Source organism: Tamandua tetradactyla, chromosome 17 (assembly GCF_023851605.1).
Source record: "Tamandua tetradactyla isolate mTamTet1 chromosome 17, mTamTet1.pri, whole genome shotgun sequence".
In the NCBI taxonomy this organism is placed as follows: Eukaryota; Metazoa; Chordata; class Mammalia; order Pilosa; family Myrmecophagidae; genus Tamandua; species Tamandua tetradactyla.
The window spans coordinates 15,212,859-15,235,683 of record NC_135343.1 but is presented as its reverse complement, the minus strand read 5'-3'; the positions used below and the strand labels follow the sequence as shown (position 1 = coordinate 15,235,683).

General features: G+C 36.6%; 1 protein-coding gene across 12 annotated transcripts in view; it reads left to right on the top strand.

Annotated features, from left to right (window-relative positions):
- Positions 1–4,894: 4,894 nt before the first annotated feature.
- THADA (THADA armadillo repeat containing) overlaps positions 4,895–22,825 on the top strand; it is a 456,651-nt gene continuing 438,720 nt past the window's right edge. For 5 of the 12 annotated variants that reach the window (XR_013164234.1, XR_013164232.1, XR_013164233.1 and 2 more), the window contains exons 1-7: positions 4,895–5,054; positions 7,935–8,034; positions 8,322–8,416; positions 9,259–9,389; positions 12,150–12,298; positions 12,419–12,451; positions 14,640–14,688. Coding sequence is in view for 9 of the 12 variants with exons in the window: in XM_077134100.1 (XP_076990215.1) it covers positions 7,959–8,034; positions 8,322–8,416; positions 9,259–9,389; positions 12,150–12,298; positions 12,419–12,451; positions 14,640–14,688 (533 nt within the window). In the remaining 3 variants the exon portion in view is untranslated. The other 7 variants (XM_077134101.1, XM_077134104.1, XM_077134102.1 and 4 more) reach the window with 5 other exon arrangements.

Sequence of the window (22,825 nt, the reverse complement as noted above, 5' to 3'; positions counted from 1 at the left end):
ATTAGCAAGAAGACAGACAAGCACACATATAACTCCCATGCACTAGCAAAGTGATGACACATAACAGAAACAAATATCCAAGTACAGTAGAAGAATAGAGATTCCTTGTCAGGTTTCACTAAGGAGTGATATTTGAAATGGATCTTCAAGTGTGAGGAAGTTTTCCAGGTGGAAATAGGAAAGACTGTCTTAGACAGCATAGCACAGTATGTGAAAGAACTGTGCCTTCAGGGAATACTGGGAAACTCCCTCTAATAGGAGTCTGGTATATAGGGAAGGGAAAGAGGAACGCGCTATAGAGGACAGCCACTGTGTGTTTTTAAACAGGGAAGGGATAAGATTAGAACTGTTTAGAAACAGAAAATTTAAAGAACTTCTACACTGTGCCTTACTCATAATAAATCTAGTTTTATGTTTAAATTCTGTGGCTTTCTATGAGAATGTGTGTCATTAAAGGAAAATAACTTTTGTAAGAAAATAGGAGCATGAATGTTTCCTTAAGATGCACTATGGAAATTATATGCAGACAACTCAAATGCATCATTCCTTAGTCATGGTTCCTTAGTAAGTACCTTGTAAGCATCAAGGGAAATCTGCAGATGTGTTGCAGTTTTGTGGTAGCAGCTCCCAGATGGCACCCTGAGAATCCTTCCCTCTGGTATTCACACCTTTGAGTGGCATCCTTTCACACTGAATAGGACTGACCTCCACAATTAATAGGGTATAGAGGGTGTGTGACTTCTGGGGCTAGGCCATAAAACTCACTGTAGCTTCCACCTTGCTCTCTCTCACTCCCTCTGGGGAAGGTCAACCACCATGTTGTGAGGATGCTCAAGCAGCCTGGAGAGGGGTCCTCTTGGGGAGAAACTGAGGTCTCCTTTCAACAACCACCACCAGTGTGTAAGCCATCTTGGAAGTGGATCTTCCAGGGACAGCCAATTCTTCAGATAACTGTAACCCCAAGTGACATCCGGACTGTAACCTCATGAGAGAACCCAAACCGGAACCACCCAATTTGCTTCAGAATTTCTGACCCACAGAAACTGAGATAATGATTAGTGTTTTATGCCATTAAGTTATTGGGTATTTTGTTATGCACCAGCATAACAAATAAATAATAGATGTACTTTGCTTTCTTTCACTGGCTTTGGGATAAACAGTGATGCATGTCATCTTACATTAACATATATAACAAAATATTCATATTCATAGCTCTAGGACATGCTTTTTTACTTCATTTTAGAAGTGAAACCTAAGTAAGACTTTTTATGGGGGGAGGGTTAATTTTGTAAATCATCATGCATTGCTGGCAGATTACCATAATATCCTCTTTTTTTAAGGACAGGATGGTGACTTTGAAAATAGAAATATTAATATGCTTTTTTGTTATAAAAAAGTATTTGCAGGATAACTTATCTTGGATTGGTCAGTTGCACTGCTTCTAAAGTATTGGCTACTATGAAAACTTTATGAACAGAGTATAGGCAGTTAAAGCCTTTTTTGTGGCTTTTAAAGGTCAAATTTTATTTACTCAAATGTCTTTTCAAATGAAAAAATATATATGATGAAAATGTGAATTATAAAAAAGTGTTCCCTTCCCTAATTGGGAAAAAATTATTAAGACATGCATATTTATAAAGCTGAATAATATTGAATGAAACATACATATATGGATATATAGAGCGAAAACCACCTTACTTTTCATGATCTATTTAGTATACTTTTACTATAAAATGTAATTTAAGTGTGTTTTCATTTACACTTTTTACACTGAGGAATGCAGAGCCTTTAAAAATTTCCTTGGTCGTGAGGCATGCAACTAGATGCATGAATCTTAAGGACAGTATGTTGAATAAAATGTCAGAAACAAAAAGGCAAATATTGTCATTCTTTATTCATATGGATTAACTATAATGTACAAACTCAGAGAACTGAAGTTGAGAACGTGGGTTATCAGATTGGGGCGTCTTGTAAAGGTTCCTGTATTGTAAGCTCTTACAGCAGTCACATCTATTTTGGAGTTGTAACTGACAGTTATTTCTAAATTCTGAGATATTGAGGTATTTGTATATACCTGGACATTCCCTGAAACTTCGGTCATTCCCTGAAACTCTGAGACTCAGAGCACTGGAGCTATGAAAGTCAGCATTACACCACTCAGCAGCCGTTAAGCTGAAAAAGTGATCATAGTTCATCTAGATATATGAATAAAGCTGATTTGGATAGGACTAAGGTAAATTAGAATACTGAGTAAAGGATATGGCCCATATTTTCAAACCTCAGTCTCTGTTCGACAGCAAAGGGAGAGATGTTTATTTGGTGCAAAATTTATATTTTGGACAGCATATTGTCTAATTTAACTTGTATGGTCAGTTTACTTGAACACCATAATTACATGGAATCTTGAATAGGGCATGAGATCTTGTTGGTTTGTACAGGTTAGTGATTCCTTGACACATCCCAGAGTAATCTGGGCAGAGAACACAAAAAGTATTTGCAAAGTCCCCTTGGGGAGCTGGGGAGAAAGGAGGAAATATTAAATATTAATAGGGGAGGGCAGGCCACAGTGGCTCAGTGGCAGAGTTCTCGCCTGCCATGGCAGAGACCTGGTTTCAATTCCCAGTGCCTGCCTGTGCAAAAAAAAAAAAAAAAAAAAATTAATAGGGGAGATAAAGGGTAAAATAGGGTAGATCAAAATAAAATATTTGGGTCAATGAGAGGTAAGAGGTGTGAGTTCTTTTTTTCTTTTCATTTCTTTTTCTGGAGTTATGTAAATGTTCTAAATATGATCATGGTGAAGACTACACAACTACATGATGATAGTGTTAACCACTGATTGAATAATATGGCTGGACTGTACATGTGTGGATATTTCTCAAAAAGTATTTAAAAAAAATTCCCTTGGAATAAAATTTTACAAATACATTAACTAATTAATGTGGTCCAAATTCATGCTTCTGTGTTCTGAAAGAAACTCAAGATAAGTTAAATTAAACTGGTCTCAAGTTGGTAGTGTTGCTAGATGACTAACAAAAAAAAAAGGCTATCTTTACCAGTAAACATGTTACTATTTCAATCTTTAAAATCAAAACCTTCTCATTCCTGCTTTCCTAGGAGCTACCACCCCATTTATCTGCCCTTTGTGTACTCGAAAGGGTTTTTTCATTTCCCTAACTCCTTTACCCCCAGTCTTTTTAAAACCCATTTAAATCTGCTCCAAGCAGGTTTTTGTCCCTACCAGCCCACCAATGTTAACTTTATCCCTTCAGTTGCTCAGGCCAGAAACCTCAGAGTCATCCTTAAGTGCTTTTTCCTCACCCTCCATATCATATCCTTCTGAAAATCCTGTTAGTTTTATTTTCAGGTTATATCCAGAATCCGTCCACTCCTCATCCCATTCACTGGCACCACCCTGGTCTGAGTCAACATCAATTTGCCTGCCTGCCTTACAGCTATAGCCTCCTTGCTGGTCTTCCTGCTTCCACTACAGTCTATTCTCAGCACAGTACCTCCAGGAATTCCTACTATACTTCTGCTCCAAATGGCTCCCCAATTTCACTTAGAGTCAACATTCAAGTCCTTACAACTGTTCTTATAAGGCTTTACATAGTCTGAACCTCTTTGCTCACTCTGCTCCAGCCACACTGGCCTCCTTGCTGTCCGCCCAACAGACAGCACCTGGGCCTTTGTATTGGTTCTTCCCTCTGTATGGAATACTTTTCTGCAGGTGTCCACATCTCTTGCACACCTTTGCTCAAATGCCATCTACTCATTGAGGCCTACCTGGCCACCCTATTTAAAATTGCAACACCTATCCCTTCCACGCTCATTTTCCCTTCTCATTTTTTCCAGATTAGTAAACACCTTTCAACACAACATGTTTGTTGTGTATGTTTGCCTCCTAGCCAACCTTCTCATGAGAGTCACAATCTCTGCTCCTTCCTTTAAATGGCTTAGCCAGAATAATTAAAAAAAAGGTTTCATTCACAGATGGTTAATTATTTGAGTGGGCCTGAAACAACATATATTTAACATGTATGTGTATTTTTTGGCATGGGCAGGCTCTAGGAATTGAACCCAGATCTCTGGCATGGCAGGCGAGAATTCTGCCACTGAGCCACCATTGCACCACCCTGGAACCACATATATTTTAATAAAAGATAAAAAGAAAATCTCAGAACAATAACTCCTGTTAAAAGTGACAAATATTTCAAGAAATTTTTCAGTTATACCTACATGTTCCTATTGTTTTCGGTTCCAAAGTACAAAATATTTGGAAAAAATTGCGGTAGAGAATTTCTGCACACACTCATGAGTTCACATGTACAAACAAAGTTCACAGCATCTCTGTAAGGGCTGAGTCATCTGACGATTTGGTTATATTTGCATAAAATATATTTGTCCTAATTAGAAGAACAACTTTCAAGGCCAGAGCCTGGCAACTTCCAATATAGAGCTCAGTAACTATTTGTTGAGTGAATAAACGCACTTTGACACGCGTTAATTCCTTTCAGCACTTTTCATTTTAGTTAATATCCTTACTGTGGCTTCAGTTCAAGTCCCACCTCACGCCTCATTCCATCTCGTTGTCTCTCAAGTCTTTGGACTCCTCTTTCCCGCTACCCGGACGTCATTTTCTGTTTGGGGGCAGGTTAAAGTGAGTCGGAGAAAGACTGTAATGTCTAGATTAGGCAAAGGAGCCAGGGAGGTGGAGGCTATACTCTAGGCTCCCAAACAGATCGATCGAGATGGGTAATAACCCCACAGGGATCTGTTGGCCCCACACCTGCAGGACCGCCCAGCGTTTACTTTAAATCTGCTCGAGAACGCCAGTTCCCCGCTGACATCACGACGTCTTCGAATTCGTGATTGGCGGAGCTGCCTTCGGTCAATTATCGCGATGATTCTTCCTCCAGGCGCACCTCCAACCTCCGCCCCGACCCGGTAGTCTACAACCGACCACGTTGGGACCCTCGGAGAGGCCGCAGAATTCGACCAGCTTCCGGAACTTTTCCAAGGAGCTGCAGCTGTTCTCAGACGTCCACGGGCACGAGGTTTGGCACCCAGGCATCCTGTCCGTCAGAGCCGGCGCCGCTCGTGACTATCTGGCGCTCATCGCGGCCGGATTGTCAGGGCCGTCCGGCGTTGTGCAGTAGTGCCCAGCCTTCAGTATCGCGAGAATTTGGCTATGGTGTACCTGGTTTCCGGTAGCTATGTTTCCATGGTGACCGCACTTAAGCCACTTACCTCCGTTCTTGCTTCTCCGACTCCACGTGATTCAGAAGTCACCCGGGGAATGTTTGCGGGCATCAGGAGAAAGATGTATCTGGGAGCGAAGGAGCTTTGAAAAGGGAGGCAGCCAGTGTGACCTAGAGAGGGTATGATTTGCTGGGCCCAGGATTTTCTCCACTGGGGAGGCCCGGTTCATCAGGACACGTGTTGATCCATTTAGACATCCGTTGAGTACCCCGAAGCACGGGCCTATTTTTGTGCAGTTCTGAGGTTTCCCAGGTACGATCGTGCTACGTTCAGCAGAGGATAGTCTCCTCAGTTATCTTCTTCGGTCTCTTCTAACTTTTATACAAAACTGTTATGTTCCTAGGAAGCGATCCTCAATTATTCTCCTAAAGATCTCATCATGTCACTTTTAAAATTCCTTTCTTGTCAGTGCCCTTCTAGTTGTGTACATTTTTATTTCCTTTCTCAGTTAAGTGGTTATACACATGCCGTTGCTGTATTGATTTCTTGCTTCCCGATTGTACCATAGGGCTTTCATTGTCAGGGACTAGACTGTCACTTAGATATGATTGGACGTTAGTTACCAGGTGGCCCACCTTCGACTGTCACTTAGATATGATTGGACGTTAGTTACCAGGTGGCCCACCTTCTTACTGTTGAAGGCATTAATCAGTTTGCTTCATCAAATATTTATTGAGCACTCACTATGACCCAGGCACTATTTTGGGCACTGAGAATTTCAACAGTGAACAGGATAGATTAAAGTTGCTGCCCTCATGGGTTTTGCCTCTAGGGAAGGCAGACATAAAGAAAACGGCTACATACAAGTACTTTCAGGTAGTAGTGCTACTGAAAAAAACTGTGTTTGTGTGTTTGAGTGGCATATGTGTAGAAAATGGAGTGATTATGGAAGGCTTCTCTAGGAGGTGACAGTCTTTCAGGGCCCTGGATAATGAGAAGGAGTCAGCTTTGCAAAGTTCTGGTGGGATGACCATTAACAGGCAGAAAGATCAGCAAAATGAAAATCCCTTTAGATGGAAATAAGAGAATCAGAAAGTACAAAGTCCTCGAGATGGATTGCAGAGGAAAACAGGGCAAGATTATTTAGAGTCTTGAGGGCCATGGTCAGGTGTTTGGATTTTATTCTAAGCATAAATGGATGTCCTTGGAAAGTTTTAAGCAGTAGAGCAATTAGATTTTATTAGGGTTTTTAAAAGATTCCTTTGGCCATTGTGAAGAGAAGGGACTCTTCGGAGACAAGGATAAAAGTGAGGAGCCCAGTTGGGAGGCATTGAAGGGGTCCAGGTCAAAAGAAAGTGTTCGTTCAGCTTTTGTTTGGACATTCCTGGTGCTGGGAAATTCTGTGTTTAAAAGGCAGCCCATTCCATAGTTAGGTCATAGAATTATTCCTTTGTAGTGAGCTGGAATCTACCTTCTTGAAGCATTTGCTGCCTAATCCCATGGCAATACGAAAGAAATCTACTCTCTCTTTTCCCATAATAGTCCAGCAACTATTTTAAGGTACTTGTTCTTAAGCACCTCTTATTCCTTTGTCCAGGCCAAAGCACCCTTGGTTAACGGAGGTGCTCTCTGAAAGAGGTGCTCTCTAGGCCCTTCGGAAATCTGGTTTTTCATTGGAAACTCCATCATTTCTTCTGGCCTCTTCATAAAGTATGGCCACATGTTGCCTGGCCTATGTGAGTTGACCCAGGGGTTGTAAACTCCCTTGATGTAAATGACTTCTAATGTGGTTTGTAGCAGCAATGTTGTGCTGTTGGCTTGCAATTGAGAAGTTTCAAACCACATTTTGCCTCCCACGCTATCCCATTCTGTATATTTTTTTCTAATCTAAACATAGCATTTATATCCATTTCATCTTGGCAAATGTCATTTATCTCATTATTCAGGTGTTTTGGGCTGTTTTAAATCTTGATTCTGTCATTTAGCATCTCCCAGATCTGTGCCTTTTGTAAATTCATTATGCCTAATGTCTGTATCACAGACACTGCTAAAAATGCTAGCAGCACTAAGTAAAGAGCCATGTAACATTTGCTGAGACTCCTCTCTAGAAGACTTAATGTGTAGTCTGTAAATATAGTTGTTCAGCCCATTGTGAATCCATTGATCGAACTAAAAGTAAATTCACAAGGATAGTATGCAAGAATTCCCTTTAACAAATATTTTGCAGAAATCAAGATCCAGTGTGTTATGGCACCTCCTAATTTGTCAGCTTAGTAAGTCATTGAGGTTAGTTTGGCCCAGTTTATTTTTTGAAAAACCACCTTTGTTTCTTTCTTTTTACTAAAATGAAGGTTTGCTGTATTTTAAAATACAAAAACTGGAACAGTAGATAAAAGTAACTTTAGACAAGAATAAACTCTTTTGAGCTTAATTTTTTTTTTTTTTTTTGTCAAAGCAGAAGTCCTTGTGCCAGTGATTCGCAACCTGGAGTAGTTTTCCTTCCCAGGGGATATTTGGCATTATCTGGAAACAACTTTTGGTAGTCATAATTAGGAGTGTTAGGTGGGGAGTTTGTTATTAGCATCTAGTGGGTAGAGGGCCAGGCATGTTGTTAAACATCCTGCAATATAGGACAGCCTCCCTCCTCCCAACAAAGAATTATCTTGTCCAAAATAACAATGCCAAGTTTGAGAAACCCTACTTTAAATAATGCCTTATGCTCTTCTTTCTTGCAGTGACTATTATTAATTCTGTTTAAAATGGGAGTTAAAAAGAAGAAAGAAATGCAAGTTGCTGCGTTGACAGTTTGTCATCAGGACCTTGAAACTTTGAGATGTAAGTGATTTCTAACTTTACTTGTTTATTATACTTCTTTTTTCAGTTTACAAGCAAACATTTCAATCTCTGGGAATCTCATATCACATAACGTTCAAACTCTTTAGTTTTTCCATGTTCATAGATTCAGATTTGGATTTAAGGTTGTTTTCTTAAAATTCTATGTTCTAAGTTCTACTTGCTTTTATGGTTTATAGATATTTAAATTTTATAGAATGTATAACATAGGTAAACTCATGCATATATTGTTAAATCATTGAAGAAATTTTTTTGTGTGTGTTATATAGCTTTTGCTGATATGGAAGGGAAAAATCTAGCTTCTTTACTGTTACATTGTGTACAGTTGACGGATGGAGTGTCACAAATCCATGATATCAAGCAGGTAAGACTGAATTGATACATTTTGAAGATTATCATGCTGTTACAGACTTTTTAAATGACATACTATTTTTGGTTGCCAGTTCTTTAATATCAGTGTATCAATGTAATATCAGTGTGTCATAAAAGAATAGGTTTTTCTTTTCTATTAATTTATATTTTCATTATAGAAGATTAATATATTTTTATTCAAAGAAGCAATAGAAGTCGTATTTAGGCTTCCATCACAGTTGTAGCTATAAATCAGATAGAGTAATACATACCGTTTTTTGGGGAGATTAAAAAAGTATCATTTCTATTTTTCTGAATCTTCAAAACTTTTTGATAGGCACATTTAAAATTAATTTAAAATGTGGATTGTCGGTCCACGATGGTTCAGCAGGCAGAGTTTTCACCTGCCATGCCAGAGACCTGGGTTCAATTCTTGGTGGCTGCCCATGCAAAAAAATAAAATAAAATAAAATAAAAAATTATGTAGATTGTTCTCATTAGTATTTTATTATTTGGATTTGCCATATGAACTTGCAAAATATGTTTAGAAAGTAATTAAATGTATCATTGGTTTTTCAATAGAATTACAATATTCTTAAGCTTTAAACCATTATCAGGTCTGTAATTCTTAATGAAGGTAGGTGTGGAGGTTTGGAGGGGGAAGTTGGAGTTAGGGACATGGGTTAAGAAGGTTAAAACAATTGAAATAGGTGTTTCAATCAGTATCTTTAGTAGTTTAGTGTAGAAAACATTTCACATATTACCATTGAGATTTAAAAGTGTATTTGGAACCATTTTTCTTCTATACTTAATACTAGAAAAAATTACCATGGCTCTGAATTTTTTCTGTTATAGATTGTGCCTTTATTGGAGAAGGCAGATAAAAATGGCATGTGTGATCCTGCTACTCGAAGTTGTTTGGATATTTTAACAGGCATCTATCTTTCTTTGAGTCTGAAGAATCCCTTGAAGAAAGTATTAGTGAGGTAAGGAAAAAAAAAAGAGTAGTGGGGGTATTATAAATGCTGAATTTGACAAAAAGTAACCAATATTTAAAGCTTCTTTCCTAGTTTAATAAAACTGAAGTGAAATGTATTGCCTATAAATTTATTCTGATGATTTGTTTTGTGATTTATTTATTTAGTTATTTATTTATAACTCTTTAAAAATGTGAAAAGCATTCTTATCTCACAGGCCTTATAAACATAGGCTGTGGGCATTGGCCATAGTTTGTTGACTCTTGTTAAGTCCATTAATATTTAATATGATTGTTGGAAGTTAGGTTTAAATCTATAATCTTTTATTTTTTTTCTCTGTCCCATCTCTTCTGGGTTTAAAAATATTTTAAATTACAAAAGTAATATAGGAGTATATGCTTGATATAAAAACTTCAAACAATATAGATGTCCGTAAATGAAAAAATGAAACTCCTCTTTCACTATTTCTGAGTCATCTCACTTGATAGAAGTTTTTTGTGTCAGTTTTTCTAGACTTTTTTTTTTGACTTTTGTGTATGTGCGTGAATTTTCATTTTTTACATAAATTGGACTGTATTTTACGTAGCCTGTAACTTTTTTTTTTTTTCAGCAAAGAATCTTAGAGATAGTTTCATATCAGTATGGTCCTAATTCTTTTTTTTTTTTTTTAACATGGACCGGCACTGGGAATCAAACCTGCATCTCTACCATGGCAGGCAAGAACTCTGCCACTGAGTCACCATTGCCTGCCCAGCCCTAATTCTTTTTAACAGTAATAAATACTCCATAATGTTCCAAAATTTATATGTACTGTATTACACGTACCAGTTCCTCACTAATGAATATTTAGTTTGTTTCTGAGTTTTTGTTATTCCAAACAATGCTGCAGTGATTTTCTTAACCATGTGTAATATTATATAAGCATATTTCTCTAAGATAATTCCTAAAAATGTAATTTCTGGACCAAAAATTGTGCCTAGTACAATTTTTGGTAGATCTTGCCAAATTGTCCTCCCAGAAAGCTATTCCAGTTTACACTCCTACCAGCAGTGAATGAAAAGGTCTATTTCTTCATTTCTTTCCTGTACTGGAAATCTTTAAATCTTTTATAATCTGATAGGCGAGAAATGGTATCTTGTTATAAAATTTACATTTCCCAGATTACTAGTGAAATTGAACATTTTTTTTTGAATGTTTTTTGAGTTTGGCTGTTTTATTATTTTTTTGATTACATATCCTTTGTACATTTTTTAGAACATCTTCTTGATTTATAGGAGCTCCACATAGATTATGTGCCAAATATATTCTTTAATTTTGTTACTTTAACTTGTTTTTAACATTTTTCTCTGTTTCTTGTAGATTTCTGGGTTTCATATCTTGCTCAGATATGCTTTCTTTAAAACAGGACTGTATACAAATATTTGCTTGTACTTTCTTATACTGCTTTTATTTTTTTTGTTGTTTGATTTTTTAATCCATCTAGAATTAAGTTTTGAGTGTAGTGTGAGGTATAGATACAACTTAGTTTTTCTTTTCCATATGAGGAGCCATTTGTCCCAAACTGTTGAATAGTCCATTTTTTCCCACATATGCATCTTTGTCATGTTCTATGCTCCTATGTTAACATGGGTTTGTTTTTAGACTTGGGTCTGTTTGTTCGTACATTCATACCACACTTTTATTTTCAGTGATTCAATAAAATGGCCTAATATGTTTCAGAGCAAGTCATCTCATTGCTGTTTCAGAATTTTCCTGTTTTTGAATTTATATTCTTCTAGAGAAGTTTTAGAACTTAGTCATTTAAAAAAGCACTTGCTTGGGTGGTACACCAGTGGCGCAGTGGCAGAATTCTCACCTGCTGTGCTGGAGACCCGGGTTCGATTCCTGGAGCCTGCCCATGCCAAAAAAAAAGCACTTATTTGATTGATTTAGATTCATTTAGGTAAAATTGACATAAGTTTAATTTATCCATTCAATGAATTATTATCATCTGCCTGTTATATGTCAGGCATCTTGTAGGTGTTGGGGGTACAAGGGAACAAAACTATTTAGCATGGTGCTCGTATTCTAAGGGGGAAATAGAATATAGGTGGAATGAATAGAATAGGTAGCATATTGGATGGTGGTAAGTGCTGTGGAGAAACAAAGCAGAGATAGGGGAAAGGGAGTGCTAGTGATGGGGTAAGGGTTACAATTTAAAAAATCGTGGTCACTTTAGTTATCTTTGCTCAAATATTATTGATAAGGTGATATTTGGATTGACCTAAAGGGGTGAGGGAGTGATATCTAAGGAAAGAGTCTTCTAGGTAGAGAAAAATAACAAGAGCAAAGACCCTGGTGTGTTGTAGGAAAAGAACAAGGTTATTGTATCTAGGTATTGAAGTGAGATCAGAGATCTTATGATGGAGTCAGATCTCATGGGGTCTTTCAGGTCCCCAGGCACTTTGGCTATTACTTTGCTTTAGAGGGGAGATTATTGGAAGGCTTAAGGCAGGTGAGTAACATGATTTGTCCAGTGTTACAGTGCTGTCACTCAGGATACTCTGTTGAGAATGGCTTGGGGGTATGCAGAGGGACAAGATGGAAGCAGAGAGACTAGGCCAGAGATGATAGACCAGGGAGTTCCAATAATGGCATGAAGTTGTCGTTTTTTGGTTGTAGTATGAAAATTTAGTTCAATTTTCCTACAGTTGTGTGATTTCCCTTCTCTTCTCACATATTACTGTGGTACTAGGTTGTCAGAATTTTAATTTTTGGTTCTTTTTCTAGCTCACTAAATGGCCTACCTGAATGTTTTCTGACTGAGGCAGTACATAGTTTTACTTGTCATCTTCAGGAAGAATTGAATACTACTGATCTGTACTCCTACAGGAAAGTAATGGGCAATATATCTTCCTGTCTGGAGAACTTTAAAGTGGGTAAGCCAGCATTCTTCTGGTTCTTTTTCTAATTAATATCTGCCACCAATAATTGCCATTTTTAAATGACGCTAGCTTTGGTCCTGAAACTCCTTACCAATGTTAATTTTTCCCCCACAGGTAGGGCAAGTGTTAATAATCTGCTTAAAAATGGTAAGTTGTATTATTTTATTTTATTCTGAGAAGTGACTAATTGTGGAGTCATTTTTTTTTTTTAAATAGTGAAATGACATCTTTATTATATTGGGTTAAAAAATGAAAATAATCACATGTGGTCAAATATTTAAGAATGTACATAAGAGCTTTGCTTACAATGGTAAAAATTGGAAACGTTTTGTAAAGTTTAATGAAAGTAATACAGTTAAGTATATAGATCTTCTATAACATGTCCTCTTCTGTACCTCTTTCAAGCAATGTCCTAAATGAATATTTAGTCTTGTTTTCGACATCGAGGTGAGGAGCATTTGACTAATGAAAGTCCCCATTTTGTGAGGGAAGAATCTGAGCAGATATGTAGCTAAATCCAACTTCTTCACTCTCTTGCTCTTTTTTTTAATGCAATTTTATTGAGATATATTCACATACCATATAATCTAAAGTATATAATCAGTGGTTCACAGTATCATCATATCGTTGTGCACTCATCATCACAATAGATTTTTGAACATTTTCATTACTCCAAAAACAATAAAGATAAGAATAAACCAAAGACCAAAAGGGGGAAGAGTAAAATGAGACAAAGTGTCGGTGGCTGGGAGATTCTGGGCAGGGTCGGGAGGTTATCCTGGAGGTTGTTCTTGCGCATTGAGTAGATGTCACCTTGTTGTTCAGGGTGTGGTGGAGGGGCTGGAGGGAATTGCCTGAGGGTGTGGTGCAGCGTTCCAGTAGCCATGTTTCTTGATGATGATTGAACAATGATATAGCTTTCACAATGAGACTCTGTGAATGTGAAAACCTTATGTCTGTTGCTCCTTTTAGTTACTATACCAACAGAAGAGTAGAACATATGGAATAAAAATAAATAATAGGGGGAACAGGTGTTAAAATAAATTCAGTTTGAAATAGTGGTAGATGAGGGCAAGGGGTGAGGGGTATGGTACGTATAGTTTTTTTTTTTTCTCTATTATCATTTTATTTCTTTTTCCGTTGTCTTTTTGTTTCTTTTTCTAAATTGATGTAGATGTACTAGGAAATGATGAATGTGCAACTATGTGGTGATGTTGGGAATTGCTGATTGTGTATGTAGAATGGAATGATTTCTAAATGTTTTGTTTGTTAATTTTTTTACTTAATTAAAAAAAAAAAAGAATAAACCAAAGGAAAAAAGAACACGCAAAACATCCCATACCCTTGACCTACCCGCTATTATTTATTTGTTTTTTTGTCTTTATTTTCTTACTCATCTGCCCATACACTGGTTAAAGGGAGTGTCAGTCCAGTAGGTTTTCACACTTTAAAACTATGTAGTTTTACATTCATCTTCAAGAATAAAGGCTATTAGATTACAATTCAACAGTTTTAGGCATTTCCCTCTAGCTATTCCACTACACCAAAAATTGAAACAGAATACCTATATAATGCATAAGAATAACATCCAAAATGACCTTTGACTTTTTTTGAAATCTCTTAGCCACTGAAACATTGTTTTATTTAATTTCTTTCCCCCATTTTGGTCAATAAGGCTTTCTTAATACCACGATTCTAGGGCCAGGCTCATCCCTGGGAGTCCTGTTCCACATTGCCAGGGAGATTTACACCCCAGGGAGTCATTTCCCGTGTAAGGGGGAGGGCAGTGAGTTTATTTGTAGAGTTGGCTGAGTAAGAGAGGCCAAATTTGAGCAACAAAACAGGTTCTCTGGGGGGGGTGACTCTTGGGCATAATTGTAAGTAACCTTAGCTTTTCCTTGGCAAGAATAAGTTTCATGAGGGAAGCCCCAAGATCAAGGGCTTGGCCTGTTGAATTGGTTGTTCCCAATGCTTGTAAGAATATTGGGTCTTCCCCAAGTGGGGAAGTTTAATATTTCCACATTTTCCCCCAGTACCTCAAGGGGACTTTGCAAATACTTTTTTATCTTCTGCCCAGATTACTCTGGGATATATTAAGGTATCACACTAACCTGTATAAACCAGCTGATCTCCATGTTGGTTTTAAACTGTGTCTCATACCCATTATTACAGTGGGTATATATTGCAGGTAACTAAGGTACGTCGTGCTCCTTCCTTTTAAATTTCTATTTCTAGAAATCATTTTAGATAATAGTGATTTAAAGTATATTCTTGTATTGAAGTTAAGGTTCAAGTTTTAGTTTTCTGGTTTGTCATTTTATTATTTTTGTTTCAGTGCTTCATTTCCTGCAGAGGAGTTTAATTGAAATCACAGAAGAAAACAGGCAAGTGTTACATGTTTATATATCTGTGCATATGTGCATGCATACTTGTAGTTATACATTATTTTTATAAAAGAAAATTTTAAAAAGTTTCCAGAATATACTCCTTTCCATCCCTCTTCATTGATGTTAGAGCTCAATGTTTAAATTTAATTTTTAGGGGTTTAAGAGGTTAAAGTATTATTTTAACAAATAATAAATTATTATAAGAGTAAATGAGAAAAGGAGACACTCTCCCCTCTGCTCCCACTGAGTGTCCTTTTTTGTAGCATCCTATTCTTTTTTTTTTTTAACTTCTTTTATTGTACAGTATAACATATATACAAAGCAAAGAAATAAAGAACTGATAGTTTTCAAAGCACTCTTCAACAACTGGTTACAGGACAGATCCCAGAGTTTGTCATGGGCTACCATATGATCCTCTCATATTTTTCCTTTTAGCTGCTCCAGAATATAGGACGCTAGAGGGCTTAAATACTTTTTTATCATCACAATCAACTTTTTTTTCCTTTTTTTTTTGTGTGAAAAATAACGTACATACAAAAGCAAAAGCTATAAATTTCAAAGCACACCACCACAATTATTTGTAGAACATGTTTCAGACTTTGACATGGGTTACAATTTCACAATTTTAGGTTTTTACTTCTAGCTGCTGTAAAATACTGGAAACTAAAAGAGGTATCAATTTAATGATTCAGCATTTATATTCATTTGTTAAGTCTTGTCTTCTATGTGTAATTTCACCATCACCTTTGATCTTTCCATTTGTCTGTTTGGGATTGTTTGAGCTATGGCAATTCTAAATTTTTGATATTGGAAGGTCTGTCACTAATATGGGATAGGGAGATGGAACTATCTGATGTTCTGGAGAGGCTGGGCTAGGTTTCAGTCCTTACCTGGACCAGGAACCCATCTGGAGGTTGCAGGTTTCTGGAAAGTTACCCTAGTGCCTGGAACCCTTGTAGAATCTTATATATTGTCCTAGGTGTTCTTTAGGATTGGCTGGAATAGTCCTGGTTGGGGCTTGGCAAGTTATGATAGGTAATAAGGTCTACCTGAAGCTTGCATAAGAGCAACCTCCAGAGTAGCCTCTTGACTCTTTTTGAACTCTCTCTGCCACTGATACTTTATTAATTACCCTTCTTTTCCCCCTTTTGGTCAGGGTGGAATTGTTGATCCCACGGTACCAGGTCTGGGTTCATCCCTGGCAGTCATCTCCCATGTCTCCAGGAATCATGTCATGTCCCAAGTAGAGGGGAGGACAATGATTTTATTTGCAGAGTTGGACTTAGAGAGACTGAGGCTACATCTGGGCAACAACAAAGGTCCTCCGGAAGTAACTTTTAGGCATGCCTATAAGTTGTCTAAGCTTCTCCACTATCTACATAAGCTTTGCAAGAGTATGCCTCATGATCAAGGGCATGGCCTATTGATTTGGGTATCCCTAAAGTTTGACACAGTATCATGGAATTCCCTGATGGTAAGGTTTAATAGTTCCATAATCTTTCTCCCTTCCCTCAGGGGACTTTGCCAATACTTTTTGATTATCCGGTTAATATATTCTAAGATGTTTCCAGGCACTACAATAATCTGTATAGGATTAAAGGACCTCTTTCTTATTCTGTGCTTTGTGTGTTTCAGTTGAGCTAAATAGATAGATTGAATTAGATTATGCACTACAGAAAATTTCAGTTCCAGATCAAATAAACCTTTCTTCTGTTGCTCTCAAAGAATATGTGTGGTTCTAAAATAAAGACACTGTCTTCTTACCCCTATGTTCTGAATTACTTTAACCCCAACCTGTTCGGCTTCTTTCTTATCTCTAAACATCAGGTTATATATATAAAACAGCCACTCAAATCCAGAAATAATCACCAGTCCAGACTTAATGTGTCCCTCTAAAAGCCTATAATCTAGGTCCTGTTTTTTATAAGCATTTTCTAAAGGTGCCCATGCCATTTTTGTTCTTTTGTTTCTGGCTTATTTTGTCTCACCAAATGTCTCGCGTGTTCATTCACTTGTTGGATGCCTCACGGCGTTGTTCCCTTTTTGTAGCAGCACAACCTTCGTTCGCCAATCTACTCCGTCAGTGCATCTTTCAGCCACCTGCATTCATCGGGCATCGTGTTGAAGACCCAAAGTCCACAGTCCATCAACATTTTCAATTTTAGATGATTTCATTGTTCCCAAGAGACAGAAAACCAATAAATACACCCTCACCAGATAGGAAATCTAAACCTCCTCTTAACTCTTACCCCTCACCCCCATTATTTACCTCTGCTGTTGCTGTGGTAGTTTTGATGGTTTCCTTTTGAACATAGCTCATAGCATGCAATAGCAGTTTTCCTCCTGTATCTTGGACTTAAACACGCTTTATACAAGAATGAAGTCTTTGAAGTAATTCTTATGAGAACTTATATTTCTAGTGTGAGTTAGTGGGATACCTTTCTATCTTGTTCATCTTCAAATATGGTAATATTACTTCTAGACCCAGTAGAGAATCACCTTCGCTCCTATCTATTCCCTTACATTGAAGTTCAACCTCATTAGCTAATGGTTCACCCATCTCTAGCTTCTATGTATCTCTTTAAGTCCCCTATATTCTGTATTATAAGCCTCTGATTATACCTTTATGCTGGTCATAAAAGTGAAATCATACGGTATCTGTCCTTTTGTGTCTGGCTAATTTCTCTCAGCATTATGTCCTCAAGGCTCATCCATAAGCCATCTGGCCCTCGGTTTTTCTTTGTAGCAAGATTTTTGATGACTGATTGAATCTCTTTACTTGTGATTGGTTTGTTGAGATTTTCTATTTCTTCCTGGGTCAGTGTGGCTTGTTTGTGTGTCGCTAGGAATTTGTCTGTTTCATCTGAGTTGTCTAGTTTGTTGGTGTATAGTTGTTCATAGTATCCTCCTATGATTTCTTTTATTTCTTCAGGGTCTGTGGTAATGCATCCCTTCTCTTTTCTGATTTTGTTTATTTGCATCCTCTCTTTTCCTTTGTCGGTCTCGCTAGTGGCCATCAATGTTACTGATTTTCTCAAGGAACCAACTTTTGGTTTTAGTGATTCTTTCTATTCGTTTGTTCTCCCATTCATTTATCTCTGCTTTAATCTTTATTATTTCTCTTCTCCTATTTGCTTTGGGGTTAGTTTGCTGTTCTTTCTCAAGTTCCTCCAGGTTTGCTGTTAAGTCCTCGATTTATGCTGTTTCTTGTTTTTTAATATAGGCATTTAAAACAATGAATTTCCTTCTCAGCATGGCCTTTGCCACATCCTATAAGTTCTGATAAGTTGTATTCTCATTTTCATTCATCTCCAGATAGCTACTGATTTCTCTAGCAATTTCTTCTTTGATCCACTGGTTGTTTAAGAGTGTGTTATTTAATCTCCTATATTTGTGAGTGTTCTCGTTCTTTGGTGGTTATTGAGATCCAGCTTCATCCCATTGTGATCAGAGAAAGTGCTTTGAATAATTTCAGTATTTTTAAATTTATAAAGACCTGTTTTGTGCCCCAACATATGGTCTGTCCTGGAGAATGTTCTATGAACACTAAAGAAGAATGTATAACCTTGTGCTTTGGGGTGCAATGACGTATATATGTCTGTTAGGTGTAATTCATTTATCAAGTTATTTAACTTCTCTATTTCCTTGTTGATCTTCTGTCTGGTTGTTTTATCTATAGGGGAGAGTAGTGTATTGAAGTCTCCTACTATTATTGTTGAAATATCTATTGCTCCCTTCAGTTTTGCCAATGTCTGTATTATGTACTTTGGAGCTCCTTGATTGGGAGCATAAACATTTATGATTGTTATATCTTCTTGGTGAATTGACCCTTTAATTAGTATATAGTGTACTTCTCTTGTCTCTTATGATGTCTTTACATTTAAATTCTATTTTGTCTGATATTAATATAGCTACTCCTACTTTCTTTTGGTTACAGCTTACATGGAAAATCTTTTTCCATCTTTTCACTTTCAATCTATTTGTATCCTGTGTCTAAGATGAGTCTCTTATAAACAACATATAGCTAGATTATGTTTCTTAATCCATTCTGCCAATCTGTATCTTTTAATTGGTAAGTTTAGTCAGTTAACATTCAAAGTTATTACTGAGAAGGCGTTTCTTGATTCCACCATCTTATCTTTTTTTTTATTTTATTTGTCAGATCTATATATTCTTTTCCCTCTTTTTCTTCGTATTATTTAAATTACCCTTTGTGGTACTCCCTTGTATATAGGATTGTTTTTTCTTGCTGCTTTCTGGATTTTCTGCTTCTCTTCAGTATTTGACAGACTGATTAGTATGTGTCTTGGCGGAGGTCTATTTGGATTTATTCTGTTTGGAGTTCTTTGGGTTTCTTTAACTTGTATATTTATGTCTTTTATAAGGTTTGGGATGTTTTCCCCCATTATATTCTCAACTACCCTTCCTAGCCCTTTATTCCTCTCTTCTCCTTCTGGGACACCAATGATTCTTATATTTGAGTGTTTTGTTTTGAAGAGGCAGAAGAAATTATTAGTGAATAGAGGATAGAATATCCTGAAATCAACACACAAAGAAAATATAGGGAAAAGGATGGGAAAATATGAGCAGGCTCACAGGGGTTTGAATGACAACACGAAGCACATGAATATATATGTGTGTGAGTGTCCCAGAGGGAGAAAAGAAGGGAAAAGGAGCAAAAAGACTAATGGAGGAAATAATTACTGAGAATTTCCCAGCTCTTATGAAAGACATAAAATTACAGATCCAAAAAGTGCAGCATACCCCAAAGAGAACCGAATACTCCTCCTCCAAGACACTTACTAATCAGATTGTCAAATGTCAAAGAAAGAGAGAAAATTTTGAAAGCAGTAAGAGTAAAGCAATCCATCACATACAAGGGAAGCTTGATAAAACTGTGTGTGGATTTCTTAGCAGAATCCATGGAGGTGAGAAGGCAGTGATATGATGTATTTAAAATTCTGAAAGAGAAAAACTGTCAACCAAGAATTCTATACCCAGCAAAACTGTCCTTCAAAAAATGAGAGGGAGATTAAAATATTTTCAGACAAATGAAATCATTGAGAGAATTTGTGACTAGGAGACCGCCTCTACAAGAAATACTAAAGGGAGCGTTACTGGCAGATAGGAAAAGATAAGAGATAGAGGTCTGGAGAAGAGTATAGGAATGAAGACTATCAGTAAAGGTAAAAAGAAGAAAAAAGTAGATACGACATTTAAAATCCAAAACTCAAAATGGTAGAAAAAAGTACTGCCTTTATAGTAATAACATTTAATATTAATGTATTCAGCTTCTCAATCAAAAGACATCAGTGGCAGAATGGATTAAAGGAAAGGACCCATCTATATATGCTGTCTACAGGAGACTCACTTTTAGACCAAGGACAAAAATAGGTTGAAAGTGAAAGGTTGGAAAAATACATATCATGCAAACAATCAGAAAAGAGCAGTGGTATCTATACCAATATCTAAAAAATAAGACTTCAAATGTAAAACAGTTAAAAGACACAAAGAAGGACACTATGTATTAATAATAAGAAGAATTCAACAAGAAGCTATAACCATCATAAATACTTGTATATTGAGACAGAGTGCTCTGGAATGTATGAGCAAACACTGACAACACTAAAGGGAGAAGTAGACACCTGTACCATAATAGTTGGAAACTTCAATTCCCTGCTATTGTAAATGAATAGAACATCTACACAGAAGACCAATAAAGAAACAGAGATCTTGAAAATACAATAATGAACTAGAATTAACAGGCATCTACAGAACATTACACTCCACAACAGCAGGATACACATTTTTCTCAAGTGCTTATGGATCATTTTCAGGGATAGACTATAAGCTGGGTCACAAGCAAGTCTCAATAAATTTAAAAAGACTGAAATTATACGAAACACTTTCTCAGATGATAATAGAATGAAGTTAGAAATCAGTGACAGGTAGAGGGCCAGAAAATTCACAAATATATGGAGGCTAAACAACACACACTTAAACAACCAGTGGGTCAAGGAAGAAATTACAAGAAAAATCAGTAAATATCTATAGGCAAATGAAAATGGAAACACAACATATCAAAATTTATGGGATGCAGCAAAGGTGGTGCTGAGTAGGAAATGTATTGCCTTAAATGCCTATATTAAAAAAAGAAGAAAGAGGAAAAATTGAGGAATTAACTGTTCACCTGGAAGAGCTAGAGAAAGAACAGGAAACTAAGCCCAAAGGAAACAAAAGGAAAGAAGTAATGAAGACTAGAGCAGAAATAAATGAAATTGAGAATATGAAAACAATAGAGAAAATCAGTAAAACCAGAAGTTGGTTCTTTGAGAAAATCAATAAAATTGATGAACCTTTAGTTAGGCTGACAAAATATAAAAAGAGAGTGGATGCAAATAAATAAAATCAGAAATGGAAGAAGGAACATAACCACTGGTCTTGCAGAAATAAAGGAGGTAATAAGAGGATACTATGAGCAACTATATGCTAATAAACTAGTCAACGTAGATGAAATGGACAACTTCCTAGAAAGGCATGAATAACCAGCATTGACTCAAGAAGAAATAGATGACCTCAGCAAACCAATCAGAAGTAGACAGATTGAATCAGCCATGAAGAAGCTTCTGAAAAAGAAAAGTCCAGGATCAGATAGCTTCACTTGTGAAGTCTACCAAGCATTCAAAAAAATGTTAGTACTAATCCTGCTTAAGCTCTTCAAAAAAAATTGAAGAGGAGGGAGAGCTACCTAACTCATTCTGTGAAACAGCCAGCACCCTACTACTAAAGCCAGACAAAAATACTACAAAGAGAAGAAAATTACAGACCAATCTCTTTAATTTGATATAGATACAGAAATCCTCAGCAAAATATTTACAAGTCGATTCCAGCAGCATGTTAAAAGTACCAAGAAAGATTTATTCCACGTATGCAAGGATGGGTCAGTATAAGACAATCAAATAATGTAATACACCATATCAACACATCAAAGTGGATAAACCACATGATCATCTTGATTGACCCAGGAAGTGATTTGGCAAAATACAGCATCCTTTTTTGACAAAAACACTTCAAAAGATAGAAATAGAAGGGAACTTCCTCAACATGATAAAGGGAATATATGAAAAGCCCAGAACTAACATCATCCTCAGTGAGGAAAAACTGAATCTTTCCCTCTTAAGATCAGGAACAAGACAAAGATGTCCATAGTCACCATTGTTACTCAACATTATACTGAAAGTTCTAGCCAGAGCAGTTGGACAAGAAAAAGAAATGAAAGGCATCCAAATTGGAAAGGACAAAGTAAAACTCTCACTGTTTACAGATGATATGATACTATATTTCGAAAATCCTGAAAAATCTACAGTAAAGCTACTAGAGCAAATAAATGAGTACAACACAGTGGCAGGGTACAAGTTCAACAAAAAAATGAATGATGTTTCTGTACACTAGTAATGAGCAATCTGAGGAGGAAATAAAAAAATTCCGTTTAAAATAATAATCAAAAGAATCAAATATTTAGGACTAAATTTAACTAAGGATACTAAAGATCTATGAACAGAAAACTGCAAGAAATTGCTGAAAGAAATCGTGGAAGATCTAAATAATTAGAAGGGCATGTCGTGTTCATGGGTTCGAAGACTAAATATAGTTAAGATGTCAGTTCTACCTGAATTGATTTATAGATTCAATGTAATACCAATTAAAATCCCCAAATTTATTTTGCAGAAATAGAAAAACCAAAACCAAATTTATTCAGAGGTGCCCCAAAAAGCTAAAAATATCTTTAGAAAGAAAAATGAATTGTATGGTCTCACACTACCTGACTTTAAAGCATATTACAAAGCTACAGTGGTTAGAACACCATGGTGCTGGCATATAGATATGTATACTAACCAGTAAGATAAAATTGTGTTCAGAAATAGACCCTCTCATCTATGGACAGTTGATCTTTGATAAGACAGTCAAGCCAACTCAAGCTGGAAGAGAGCAGCCTCTTCAATAAATGGTGTTTGGGGAGCTGAACATCCATATGCAAAAGAATGAAAGAGGAGCCATATCTCATACCCTACACAAAAATTAACTCAAAATCGATCAAATATCTAAATATTAGAGCTAAGACCATAAAACTTTT